The following is a 14,307-nucleotide window of genomic DNA, read 5'->3' as shown; positions in this document are numbered from 1 at the left end:
TTGGGACTGTAACTATTTGTAGTAATTTTGTATCATCTGCAAATTTTGCCACCTCACTGTTTACCCCTTTTTCCAGATCATTTATGAACATGTTGAACAGCACTGGGCCCAGTACAGACCCCTGGAGAACACCACTATTTACCTCTCTCCATACTTACAATTTCCTATACCAGATTAGGTCAACAGCTCACGTTCAGCATGGGGGTCTATGCTTAGTGCTTCATGTGATGGCCAAGAAGACCACCGGGTCCCTCCCCTACAATCAAGGGAGAAACGTCAGTACTGTGCGAGAGGGGTGACTGGTGAGCAGGAGGCCTTTGGGGAGGCAGGCGTTTTGTGTATGGGGAAGTAGGATCCTCCCACCTCTCTCCTGCCTGCCAGGTGGATTCTGAGCTGGGCGCCTCCTCTTCTCCCTGCCCCAGCTCATGGAAGGGGGGGGGCTCTCTCTTACAGTGTATAGCACAAGTGCGCCTCTTCCTCTCTCCCCCAGGAGCCAGTGCCCCCCCCGCGCCCCCAGCTTGGAGGTGTGTGTTCTCCATCATCTCTCCTCCCTCCGCAGTGCCTCCACGCGGGCTCCCGCTGTCTCCCGGGGGCTGCGTTGTGGGAGGCTCTGTTGCACGGGCCAGCTCCAGGCAGCCGCCGGCTGCGGATGGAGCCGGCGTGCGGCGCTCGCTTCTCCTGCTGCCGCCCTCTCCAGCTGCGACCACCCAAAGGCGCGGGAGACACTGGCAGAGAGGCTCGCCTCCGCCCCCCTTGCTCTGGGGGTACTGCAAGCACTAGCGGGCTCCTGAGCGCGGCCGCCTCCCGCCGCTTGGCCGCACAGAGAGGCGGGGGCCTGAGCTGAAGCGTCTCCTCCCCAGCCATTCAGCCTCTGAGCTTCCCCGGGCGGGAGCGCCGGGGGGGCTGCCCTCAGCTCAATGCTGCTGCTGCGAGATGCTGCACGCCCAGCTCCCGGCCGGAGGGGGGGTAGCAGCTTCTGCCGCCAGCGTCTTCCTCCGCAAGGGTTGCTGCTGCTGCTGGAGACTCGGGCACCACCTCCTCCCCACCATGGGGCTGCTGCTGCTGGAGTGAGCGAGCGAGCGGAGGGCGCAGCTCGCTGCTTGCATGGATGGATGTGTTCAGCTTTGTGAAGATTGCAAAACTCTCGGGGTAGGTTGCTGCTCCCTTCCCATTAGCAGCCAGCCCCCCTTGTGCGCGCCCTGCTGCAGTGCTGGCCCCTGGCTGCTGACCCCCGGGGCGCCTTCCAAGGCGTGGGTGGGGGGCGGAAAGACCCTGCCGGGGGGCTGTAGCAAATCCCGCCGCCAGAGCTGCTGCAGCTTTCCACTTACCTGACACTGGGGTGAGCTCCTGGGGTTTGGCTGGTGATGGCTTACGGCGTTTTCCCCCTGGCACCTGCTGTGGGATCGTGTTAAAAAAAAATGTGTCCCAAGGCTGCTGCGAAGATAAAGCTGGTGAGGTTCTGAGCCTTGGGATGTGATGAAACGTTGTTGTTAATGGGCGATCAGTGGTTCAAACTGTTTGAAAATGTGAAGCCGGCGCCCTGCCTTTAGTTTCCTGTCAGGTTGCAAACAGCTGTGAGGGTGCCCTAGCCGGGGAAGTAGCTGTAGGCAACAGTTACCCCTCGGGGGGTTGACGTGGAACTTCGGATAGGTTGGACAGATAACAGAGCAGTATTTTCAAAAAACACACCGTGATTGACACCCCTCTCACGCATACACCAAACGCAATCTATTTAAAAGTTCTTGACTTTTGCGCTCTGAAGTATGGTGCTCAGCTTATTGCGAACCGCTTTCATGCCCTTCAAAATCTGAGACACAATAGGGGTGATTTTTTAAGAGATGCTGTGAAATCATAATCAGATTGGAAGTGCAGCCTTGTACCATCACACCGAAGTCCCAGGGAGTGCGGTCTTCTTTTTAGCTCTTTCTTGTAAGGTAACATCTGGTTGCTTGAGCTGGTGTCTGATTTAAATACTTTTCCTTCCAAATAATTTTTCTCTCACTGTTAACTGAATGCTGGCCTCTAAGTGTGGAAGGAACTGCCTCTAGATAGTCCTTAGGCCCAAGGCTACAGAGACATACGCACAATCTGAATTGCTCCCTGCCCCCACTGAAAACATTTCCCCCATGGCTAAAAATAATGTATAATATTATTGAGAAAAGAGTTGTGGGAAACCAAATTCCTTCTCAAAGATGGAGTATAAAAGTGCTGTAGTTGCAGGATTTTCCTGATTTTGGTGCAGATAATCTTCCTAAAGGATTTAGCTTTGAATCAGAGTAGCTATGAGTGTTTTGAATTCTTATGGTTTAGTGGTTAGCACTGGCCTTTGCCATTTCTGAAGTGTTCACTGAAGTGGAATGCCATTGGAGGTGGGGAGGGCTTGTTGTAGAAATGAAGCATATATGTTATTTCTGTGGCATACACGTACAGTACTTGTCAAAATGATTGTTCTGTAAAATTCTATAAAATGATTTTTATAGCAAGCACTGGGTGGACTGAATTTGTAAAGTCCCACGGGTGTGTGATGTTATAATCTGTGTTTACTCAAGCCTTTTGCCCTAAAATTTACCACCATTGCTACCATGATCAAAGCTCTACTTAAAGGAGTGCTAATATAGAACAACTGCTACTATTCGAACTACATGGCTATCTAACTTTGCTCAGAACAGGTTTACCTGACATGGTTAAAACACTGTCAGTCTCCTGAACCTAATGTACTCCACCACTCCCACTGTTACTACTACTGGGGAAACTGTATCAGTGGTAACAATTGTGGAAAATTTTAGGGGATATTTTATTTGGTATAGACAGGACCCTAAGGAATAATGTGGCATCTGATTTTTGTTTCAAGATATATTTAATTATTTAGCTTCTTTGTTCAGGATCCGAGGTTAACAAACCTTTTCTTGCAGTAAATGTTACGCTTGAGTTCAAATCAAATGGAAAGAGCAGGCATTGATTAAGGATCAGATGTAGCTCAAGACAATTTGCCAACCTAGGCAAAACTTCAGTGTGCGCCCCCAACCTGCTCAGAAATTTGTGGCAGAGCCCCCAGCATCTCCCCAGCTGCTGCAACCCCCAACTCAAGATCAGAGGCTCACAGGGCAGACCCCAGCTTGGGGCTTCAAGGTCACTGGGCCTGTTGCCGGCTCCTGCGGGATGGGAACATTCTGACACCTGAGTGGACTGAGCCAGGCCAGGCCATGGTGAAAGTCCCCTAGGCCCTTGCAAGCAGTTGAGAACCACTCCCTAGATGAGTAATACCTGCAGATGGGGCTGCCCTTCCCAGTGGGCCTTTGTGAGTGGGTTGGCACCAGCTGCCTAAGGCTCAAGAGAAGAGCGAACCCCGGCTCAGCATCCCTGAACAGCAAGCCACTCAGCTCAACCACTGTGAGACCTGGGCACCAGCCGGGAGCAGCTCCCAGCCCATAAGGCTCTAGTTAAGGCACAGCATAACCACCCCCAAATGAAGCCAACCAGGCTGAAGGTGCTGATCCCACTTGCACAGTAGACTCCTTCCCACTGGACAGAGTGGGGTTCTCTGCAACCTGGCCCTGCACCTTGGCCCCTGTACTGCCAGTCCCTGGCCCAGCCCTCCATTCCCCAGCCTATCCCAGTCCACATCCCAGCCCACCTGGTCCCCAGCAACCCCCACACTCCCTAGTCTGCCCCTGCCTGCACTTTTCCAGATGAGCTCCTCACTGTTGGGCTCATAAATTGCAGCATGACAGCACCTTCAGAGCCTGGACATGGTGGTGATGAAGCAGTGGCCCCAACTGGGGCAGGAGCCAGGGGCTGCTTGGGCAGCAGGACCTGTGGGGACTAGATGCGGAGCAGCAGGTGCAAGCTGGGTGCAGACATGGAGCCAGGTGGGTTGTGGCACTTGTGGCCAGTGCCCTGACAGCATTTGCCAGCAGCAGACCTGAGCTGTGGCCATGATCTTACCGGCAATGGGGGTGGGGAGCAGCTGGAGATGAGGCGGGAGCACTTGCCTGGCAGGTGGCCACTTCCTGCTTCCCTGAGCCCCGGCTGGTAATCACTCCCTCCCCAGGTCATCTCCTGCCACCACCAATGGAGGGAACCTGGGCAACTTTACACTCGCAGAAATCTGCCGCCTCAGGCAACTGCCTTGTCTGCTCTAGCTAGAGCGGCCTCTGTTAAAGATGCTGCAAAGAAGACAGTATCATTAAATCAATAAACTAGGAATGATTCTTCTAAAATTTTAGGAGTCAATTTAACCTCTAATAACACTGGTCTACAATTTTAGAGAAGTCGTCTACTTCAGAGATAAAATGTGATATTTATTATGTATTTTGATGTGCTGAATTCAAATATGACAATTAAAACAACTGATTGGCTACTGTTTCTAAGATATTTAAGTTTTTACATTTTATGTCTATGTATATTGTGTAAATAGTAGAGTTTTAATCATAAATTGTAAACCTAGGTCTTTTCATGTGTTTATGGTTGCTTTACAAGATAATATTTCACCTGTCCTGTTTATGAAAGACTTTAAAAATCAGCAAAAGGGTTATATCAATTAAATTGATTATGAAACAAAAGGCAAAAAACTATTCTGTACATAGTTTAGTCCTATTCGGTGTCTACTCGGTGCTTCTTGGCTTGTCTCTTGTATTCATTAAATGGAGCATCTCTTGTGACTGTCCAGCAATAGTCTGCAAGCATTGATGGGCTCCATTTGCCCTGACAGCCTGCCAGGAGATTCCACTGCTGTATTCTGGAGCCCAACAGCTCTGCCTTACTCTTGGGTAGTTCCAAATCCCTGACAAGGTCATTCAGTTCACCTTGTGTTATGAGGTGTGGTTCAGAGGAGGAGGATGGGAGAAAATGTGGGTCCTGTGACATTGATGGTTCAGGACCAGAAGTTTCATCCTCTTCCTCTTCCTCGTCTGACTCAAGTGAGAATGATTCTGGTGTATCAGGAACCGGCAGTCCTTCTCTTTGGGGTACTGGGCGTATAGCTGATGGAATGTTTGGATAATGCACAGTCCACTTTTTCTTCTTTGACACACCTTTCCCAACTGGAGGCACCATGCGGAAGTAACAATTGCTGGTATGATCTGTTGGCTCTCTCCAAATCATTGGCACTGCAAAAGGCATAGATTTCCTTTTCCTGTTCAACCACTGGCGAAGATTTGTTGCACAAGTGTTGCAGCATATGTGTGGGGCCCACCTCTTGTCCTGATCTCCAATTTTGCAGCCAAAATAACGGTGATAGGCTTTCTTTACCATAATGGTTATACTGTGCTTTTGTGATGCAAAAGTTACTTCACCACAAACATAGCAGAAGTTATCTGCACTGTTCACACAAATATGAGGCATCTCTGCTCACTTTGGCTAAACAGAAATGTGTCCCTGTGCAAAATCAAACATAGACAAATAAGAGAGCACGACACTGTATGATTTCTAGAGCGGATATAGGGCAATTTGTTCAGCAGAGTGATGTAAGCTTCGTTATGATTGCATCACCCATGACTTCTAGGAATAACATGATGCAATTCATATCATGTATGACGCAATACCATCTTCAGATTGTATCATTCATTGTTTTGCCTAAAAAGCAAGTACTGTCCAAACCCAGTCATAGATTTATTCATAGATCCAGTCAAAGATATATTTTAGTCATTTCTGGTTTAAATTGAGATCCTTTCCCTTTATAACTCACTTATCCTCTGCCATGCCCAAGTCAAGGGTCATATATACTGACCCATTAGCATATCTTGAAAACTAGAGCCAATCAACAATTTTAAGCATCATTTTCGTTCTCAGTGACCCAGAATTAGTAAAGTTGGACTACATTTATTTCAGAAGCATTTTGGCTGTAGAGCAGTGTAAGTCTTCCCTAACTCTGACCTGTAGTTGACTAACAACATCCCTATTGCCGTTACCCAGACAAAGCTCTCCAGCACATTACTCTTTCTCTTCAGGCAAACCAAAGTTCTTTCTGCAATTGGATGACAGGTTTCAAAGCTCAAAACCAGCTTCATTTGATATAAGGACTATAAAGTTCAGATATTGGACTGAGTTAATGCTGTGCTTTGCAATAAATCAGTTTTATGTGGAGTTACTTTTTCACTCTTATTTTCTGGTTATTAAACCAATTAATAGTGTACACAGGGCTTAACTTTTCCGTTTCCTTGGTAACTGTTAGATATATCTTCCCAGTTCTCTGTGTAGAAGAGAGTCTTATGGAGGAACCAGTTTCCACTGTAAGCCCTATTTTTAGCTCCTTCTGTATCTGTTTGGACCTGAAAACTGCCTGTTTTCTCCTAAAGGCAAAGGAGAGTTTTTCTGAAAAGTCTGGGAAAACGGGTCAGACTGTTCTTGATTTAGAGTCTGATCCTGCAGTACAGCTCACTTGGAACAAGGGTTGTCAGGATCTTGGCCATACATAATGTTTCTTTGAGTTCCTGTAGGTTAAAAAAATAGCTTTGTTATCACTCATTCAAATTTTCCATCTAGATACATCTTGAAAACCAGTGCACAGGCTCTGTCTACTTGTAAGTAACTTTACCCATGTGAATAATCCCATTGACTATTGGAATTTATAATTGTAATAGTAAGGTGAGTATTTAAGGTTTGTGTTGGCCCCATTTGTGTACTATAGAAGTGGTTGGTAGGACTTCATAGTTGCAATAGGCATAAAATGGGACATAAACTCTGTCTTTTCTCTAGAAGTAGACAACCAGTTGATGTGAAATTATACACACAATTAGTTATCATGTCCTTCAAACTTCCTGTGTAATTTCTACTCCCAGGGTACTGTCCATCTGTCACCCCCTTTAATTACCTTTCTGCATATAGCCCTTTAAAGACTACCCTCTCACAGCAGAACCAACTGTTACACCAAACATCTACAGCTACTAGTGTTGGTGGGTGGAATAATCTGGTGGATAATCCTTCAGAAGGATGAAAGCAGGCAACCCTAGATACTTCACAACAAATGTTCTGTTAATTAATTTAGAAAAATGTGTAATGACTGACCTCAAATGAAAATCATAATATTCTTCAGATATACTGACTTCTCTCTCTCTTCTTTGGTAAATAAAAGCTTGACTAGACTTGGAAACTTACCAAAATTGCTATTCCACTCAGAGAGTTATTTCTAAGTATAGAGAAGCCTTAAATAATGGACTAGCCTAGGTGGGTACTGTGTTGTCTACACTGTCTGCATGTACAAAGTCCTGGGTACATGTGAATGCAGTGTCCATCTGGAGTGTGGGGTCTTTGACTTGTACTGGGATGATAAGAAGGAAAGATAATGAGGTTAACAGTACGTGTTTAGAGGGTGGATGGTGTAGAGAGTTTTGAGTCTTATGGTAGTAATAGTGAGGGACAGCATGATGTGAAGTGGGAAGTTTTGGGTGGGGGAGGGTTAAGGTGGTGATCTGTATATGGAAGGTGAGAAGCCAATATTTGTGTCTCTAATAATAATAGGAAGTGAACTGTAAGAGTGGTCAGTGGTGGTTTGGAGGGTGTTTAGCTCCCATTCAAGGTCTATATTATTAGGATTTGAAAATCTACTCGCTGATAAATAGAAAGCTTTTACTGATGAGTGTGGGGATCTAACCTATTCCCCGCAAATATGAGCTTTCATATTTGCAAAGCTAGCCTTCCAAATATTGTGTGAATGTGATTCAGTGCAGTGTTGTCCTCCAGAACCTGCTGACAAATAGCTCTAGTGCCTCTGCTGCTATTCATAGCTTTGCCAAGCAGCAACATAATGAAAGTAATTATAGACCAGTCACTTACATTGTTGCTGTTCATTATCCTGTGGTCAAGAGTGTTTGAGACAAGAGTCAAGTCAGTTTCATGCCACTGTTGCTTGTTGGGCTAACTGAGCAATGGCAGGCTTTGGAGTTAATCACAGGGAAGGAAAATCCACAAAATGGAGGTTGTAGGAAAAGAGTAAGGTAGTATAGACTTGATCGTTCTCACAGCAGCTGGGAGTTGTGGGAGAAGCAGAGAAATAGGGTATGCCTACACTGCAATAATAGAGTTATCGGTATGGTTGAGGCTGGCCCAGGTCAGCTCACTTGCGCTCAGGGGACTTGGGTTGGGGGGCTAGGAATGTCAGTGTAGCTATTTGGGCTCAGCTGGAGCATGAAGTCTGAAACCCCATGATAGGGGTGGGTCTCAGAGCCTAGGCTCCGGTGTGAGCCTGAATGTCTATGCTGCAGTTTTTAGCCCTGCAGCCTGAGATCCACAAGTCTGAGTCAGTTGACCCAGGTTCTAAGACTTGGTGAATTGGTATTTTTATTGCAGTGTAGCTGTATTCATAGAGACCCTACCCCTAGCAGAAACCGCAAAGTTCAGGATAGGGCCAAAGAAACCAAGTTTCTAATCTTTCAGCAGCTTTAGTGCTAGAAAGGAGAGCTTCAGATTTAGAGATGTCTGTCTTAAGGTTTTATACTACTAGCAATCACCACAATACCTGAAACCATGAAAATTGGCTGACGCTAGCCAAGTCCCAAGTGGACTTCCAGGAGTCAGATTTTTTAAAAATAAAAGCCTGCTGCATGCAAGATGGCACCCTGGCATAAACTCCAGCACTCAGCCTTTCTTTCCAGGTGCTGTGGTGTGTCTGGGGCTGTGATTCTTACTATGATTCATAGACATCACTGGTAGAGCATCTCTTGACTTTCATACATATTTCTGTCTTGTTAGACATTTGTTAATTTTCCAAGCCCTATATGTAATTTAGATTTTGCAAGGGTTTCCAGACTTGGAACCTGGTGGGCTGATCTAGCAGCTGAGGAAGGTGAAATTTCACTCCAAGCAATAGCGCACCTCCAGTTCTCTTCTCAGGAATTTCATTTAATTAATAATGATTCAAAACAAAGTAACCCAAAACACTGCCCCTGTCTTACCTTAACCTGTCTCTGGGGCTTCATGGTTCTTCCAGCCCTCCACAGCTGACTTCTGCTCCCTGTAGGTATCCTTCTTGGGTTTTCTGCCTGACTGATGAGAAGAATTCCTCCCATGGCCTTCCTCTGCCTAAGAGGCAGGAAGCCCTGTATGCTGTTTCTTGTAGGACATGGGCCTATGATCTGTGACTTGCAATTTATGGCTCCTACTTTTAAAGGCGCCAAGGGCTATAACAGGTGCACTGGACTACAGGTGTGCACCCTCAGACCCAAAGCCATGTTACTGTAGTTTGAGAGTGAGCAGCTGTATAGTTGGCAGAGTAAAGGTTGTTCTTGGAATCTGCAGTGGGATATTTTATTGTGTGTGTATTTCTTTAAGCAGTTGGTGAAGATATCTGAATATTTATCTGTCTTCTCTGTAAACCATTTCAGTACATTTAAATGTTTAGGTTTTTTTAACTGTGACTTTCCTTAGCATGTTTATTTTTCAATTTCAGTGTTAACTAGCAACCTTCATTAAAAAATAAAAGAAGATTTTTATCTGTCAGTAAAATGTAGGCTATATCATCTGCATACTATTTTTATTGTAAGTACTCTTTTCAATGACTATATCTCATAACATGTGAGTTGTTTCTACTGTTTACCAAAAAATGTGTCAGTAATAAAGCATATGATTATCCTTATGCTCAAGGGAGGTAATTTAAATCTGGAAAATATTTTATTACTCTGGATGATAATTCAAAGACTATGAATTCATCTTTCCTTTCTTCTTTGAGAGTACATGATACTTTGTTCAATGAAAGATTTGAATATATGCATTTTACCTTATGTTTTATTATCTGCTATATAGTGGTGTTATATTTTATCATGTGTCATATATTATAAAGACATATGTCTGTGGTGATGACATTGTTATTACCACTGTATGTAATAATAAATCTCTGGTCTGACAAAGGCTGGTAATGATTGAATCCTTGTATTATAGGCTGTCATGAACTTATAGAATGGTCAGTGAATAAAGCCAAGACAGGTAGCAAACCTACCCTGAAAACTGAAGTGTTCTGTCTTCAGACTAAGTAGAGTGTGTGCAAGAGAAAAGTAAATTTCCACCTGCCATCTGGCTAATGTGCTGTTCAGGGAGGATGAGAAGGGAGCTCAGTTTCCATTCCCATGCAAGCCTTGGCATCTGTTTTCTTTCTTTTATTTTTTTTTTTAAATGTACAGTGGCATGAACTGCGATATGGCTTTTGTGGTGTAGACACTTGTCCCCAAAGAACAGGACAGACACACCATTTCTTGAGGGAACCTGATTTAGGAAAGTGTGTTTTTTCAGGAAGCAGGCTTAAGCACATGTTTAACTTTAAGCATGTGCCTAAATCCTCTTGACTTCAATAGGACTTAAGCTCTACTGAAGAGGGATGTGATTAAGCATGTATGGAAGTGGTTTTCTGAATCGGAGCCTATTATTGCAGTAGGAGTCTCTGAAACCCTTTCTTTCTGTGAAAAGTCTATATGGAACTCTTTTTTATAGGTTGATTATTACATAGATAAACATGCAAGAAAACTACTTTGGGAAGCTCTTAATAACCTAGATCAAAAGTATTTTAGGAAAAAGTTGCTAAAATAAAGATATTGTAAAGAGGTATAATGATCACATAGAGAACACAACTTCGTAGGGCAGACATGATAAGAGTCCAGATTGTATGAAATTGTTCTTCGTTAACTAATGATTTAAAGGAGGAGTGGGATGAAGTAAAAACAGGAGGCGCTTTTCCTGCTAAGCAAAGGGATTTGTGAGGCTTCTTTCCAGAAGAGCAGGCAATGAGCAGGACCTGGAGAGAGAGGTCAGAGACATGCTGGCTTTAGGGGTGATCCAGCCACCCTCCAGCCCCTATTGACTGTAAAGGGAATTGCTACAGGACAATTTACGGGTTTCCACAACAGAGTTAAAAATGGTTTTGGGAAAAGAAGCAAGTATTTCAGGTAAGGAATTATTTTATCATAAAAATATTTTCAGTGATTACCAGACTGCAAGCTATTCAATTTTCATTTCAGTAGCAAAGGTATTAAAGGGGATCGACAGCTGTTAGTGTTAGTTTTTAGTAACTACAAGGAGTTTTGGGATATAAGGCACAGTGGTCTTAGAAGAACAAGGGGTATTGGATTAGAATAATAAGGAGGCAAGGGGAGACTTACATAGAATGAGAAGGAAGGCAAAAGTGCCAGAGTAACTACAGAGTGTATGACTGTATGTCAAAGTCACATGGTGGTGCTGGGGAATCAATCCTCTTTTGATTTTTTATGTCTCTTCAATAAATTATTTTTTTTACAGTCCTGCATAAAATGTTGTGAAACTTTCTGTGAATGAGTCTCAAGGAAGTGTTTTGAATATATGATGACAGTTTTCACATATTCCTTTATAATGGACCATATCATGATTGGAATAGTGATATTGAGAATGATGTATTCCCTTCCAGTTCAGTATAGGCATATTAATCACTTATCTTTATAGTAAATATTTCTTGTAATTTTTGAATGATACGGGTCTTTGTTATCCACAGGATCTGCTAATCTTATATATAATAAGAGGAAACCGGTTACATAACAAATGTATGTACATAACAGATGGTCTATAAAACCTTTCATGTTTTGCTTATGGATTTCTTGATTTCACTGGCTTTGGTTTTTGCTTGTTGTTTTTTAAATCTTCAATTTGTGTTTTACAGTAATCTGCTTACTAAAAAGGCCAGTATTGCCAAGTCCAAAATGCCCATTATTCTACGGCAGTAAACTCTGAAAGAACTGCTAACAGCTGCCCCAGTGATGGAGGTCAAATTATGCACGTTCTACATCTTACATCTGTTTATTTCTTTTTGTTACAGTATGTTCCATATTTGAAAATGGTCCATATCTAATAAAGTCACTGAGCCCAATTCAGACCAAATGAGACACTACTTTCATTTACTCCAATTCCTGAGTAACTTCATTGACTTCAACTTGCTTAAAGTAGAACCGTCTAAAGTTTGTTTTTCTCCAAATCATCTGCTATAACATAAGCCATTTATGTATAGTCCTAGTGTTCAGGGCTAATAGTAACTAACTTGCATACAATGCTTTCCTTTTCCTCATGGATTGTGTTGAGCAGCAATGGAATTGCAGACTGCGTATTACATATGATGAAGAATATCTAAAATATACACTACTGTATCCTACTAAGACTTCCTAGTTGTATACGTGAGTGTGCATTTTAGGAATGGATATAGGTGTAATGGTTCTGCTGACCATATGCAAAAAATGAGTAAGGCTGTTTTACAAACTTTTTATGTAGCTTTCAGTAATCTATTGTAGGAAATGACCTTTCAATGAATGCACAAGAATCAGGAGTAGATTAATTCCTTACCCAATAAGGAACCTCTTGACAAGCCAGGTAATGGTTATACATCTTCAGAAGACCTCTGCACACCTATATTGCCTGTTGTTCTATGGCATTAGAATCTTGAGGAAAGATTCTGCAGATGAAGATGGGGGTGGAGGGAAGGGTTAAAATGTAGAATCATCTAAACTAGAGATGGAAAAAGTCATTAGATCATCTAGTTCTTCCTGATTCTGAGTGGAATATATATTCATATTCAGCTTAAATATTCCTGCTCTGTGATCCTATTAATGACCTAGGACTCTAAAAGGCCTTTTCTGTGCTAGGGAAAAGTGCTTTTTTAATGTGATATATAAAATTGTATAATTCTAATGCAGATAGGACAAATTGTAGCTTTACCTCGATTTAGTTGGTAGAGGTGGAGGTTCACCTCAACCAGTTAAATCAAGATACAGCTGTAACTTTCCCTTTCCAGTAGAGCTGGTCAAAGATTTTCCATCAAAACTATTTTTCCACAGAAAATTGGGTTGTTGATTTAAACAAAATTTTTCATGGAGAGTATCTGCTTTCCTCAGATTATTAACTTTTTTGGTTGGAAAAAGCAAAGTGTTTTGGGCTCAGAAATCTTTAGTTTTCATTTTTTGACAAAAATTCAAATATTTTCCTTAGGGAGAAAAAAATACAATTTTCCAACTATCTCTGCTGCATACATGTGATTTTACAGTGTGTTGAGTATCACGTTATCTGTCATGTTTAAAAAACACACCTTCTTCCTTGTGTAGACATACCTTAAAGAGAGACAGAGTGACTACATCATAAAAAGTACTCTCTCCCTTCCTTGTACTGTACTGTTCAGTGTGTTGGCGCTGCAGGGCCCGTGGAAAAGAAGTAGGGAAAAGCAAGTTAGTGAATGTGCTGTTTAACAAAATCTTATTTGTATTGAGTGAATTTGAAGCAATCAGTCAAGAATAGCTGATCTTTATGTAAAGTTTAGCGTGTTCTTTGTTCTAAGTCTTTGTCTTTAGATCTCCTCTACATCCTTTCCTTTTTCACAGTAGCCTATGATGATAAATACCTGTTTCACTAAACTCACCTATGATAGGGCATCAAGTGTTATCCCCCGACTCCTGTTCTGTGTCCTCTGAGAAAATTAGTTTTCTGTTTAGTATAAACAGTTTTTTTTAAGGATCCTTTGTTTTTGAATTTTACTTCACCGAGGCTAGAAGTGCACGTGCGCGCGCGCGCACACACACACACACACACACACACACACACAGAGCGCTTTCAAAGGATTATTATACATTGCTTTTACAGTATGAAGTTTCCAATTGGCAATAAAGTCAGAGCTTAAAATCTCACAATTTTCAGCTTTATAATATGAACCAAATTATCTGACTTGTAACAAACTTAAATAACATGCATTCCCTCATAACAATAATTTTCTGGTTATATAGGGTGTCTCAGTTATGTCCTCTAAGTTCTGGAGGCATTCTAATGAGAAAATAGTGTCTGAACTAGAAAAAGGATATTTTATGGATATTACTACAGTTATACTTGTCATGATTATATGTTTCTGAAAACATAGAAAATAATCAGAGACTATTAATGGCTTGTTTCCTTATGTTGTCAGTTTCCAAGCTGAAAATGGATGTTTTGTGGCTGCATTAATTAACTTCAAATATTTTTTTAATCTTCTTTGAACAAATTTTTTTTAAACCGCCAGGAATGTTTAGGTAGACAGTTTTTCTATTCTGTCTAACCTGTTTCTTATATCAAATGGTAAATATTCCAAAGTGTCCAATAATAGGCAGTAAAAAGGTTGATATATTTATCAACTAGTTTTGATAAATGTAAATACTGTGAAAAAATCCCAAACAAGTCCTCTATGGAAAAGGTTTTAAAAAGAGCTCTTCCCTGAATTGTTCTGTAAAATTAATTTCTCTTTGTGCTTTATTTTCATTTAGCTATACAAATATTTGTGAAGAATGACTTGTCAGGAGACACGATTAAGAAGGTAGTGAAAAATACGCCAAATGTCTAGATGCT

The 14,307-nt window shown here is 42.4% G+C and overlaps 1 protein-coding gene across 7 annotated transcripts in view; it reads left to right on the top strand.

The window, feature by feature from the left end:
- The first annotated feature begins 582 nt into the window (after positions 1-582).
- Positions 583-14,307, top strand: part of FRMPD4 (FERM and PDZ domain containing 4) — a 478,200-nt gene continuing 464,475 nt past the window's right edge. For 5 of the 7 annotated variants that reach the window (XM_050963177.1, XM_050963218.1, XM_050963198.1 and 2 more), the window contains exon 1: positions 584-1,149. In XM_050963177.1, the coding sequence (XP_050819134.1) occupies positions 1,109-1,149 (41 nt within the window). In that variant the 5' untranslated portion in view covers positions 584-1,108. Of the gene's footprint in view, positions 1,150-14,307 lie in introns of all 7 variants that reach the window. The other 2 variants (XM_050963167.1, XM_050963257.1) reach the window with 1 other exon arrangement.

The sequence above is a fragment of the Gopherus flavomarginatus genome, chromosome 1, assembly GCF_025201925.1.
Source record: "Gopherus flavomarginatus isolate rGopFla2 chromosome 1, rGopFla2.mat.asm, whole genome shotgun sequence".
Classification (NCBI taxonomy): Eukaryota; Metazoa; Chordata; order Testudines; family Testudinidae; genus Gopherus; species Gopherus flavomarginatus.
The sequence above is the reverse complement of the archived record's forward strand: the minus strand, read 5'-3'. Positions and strand labels throughout refer to the sequence as shown.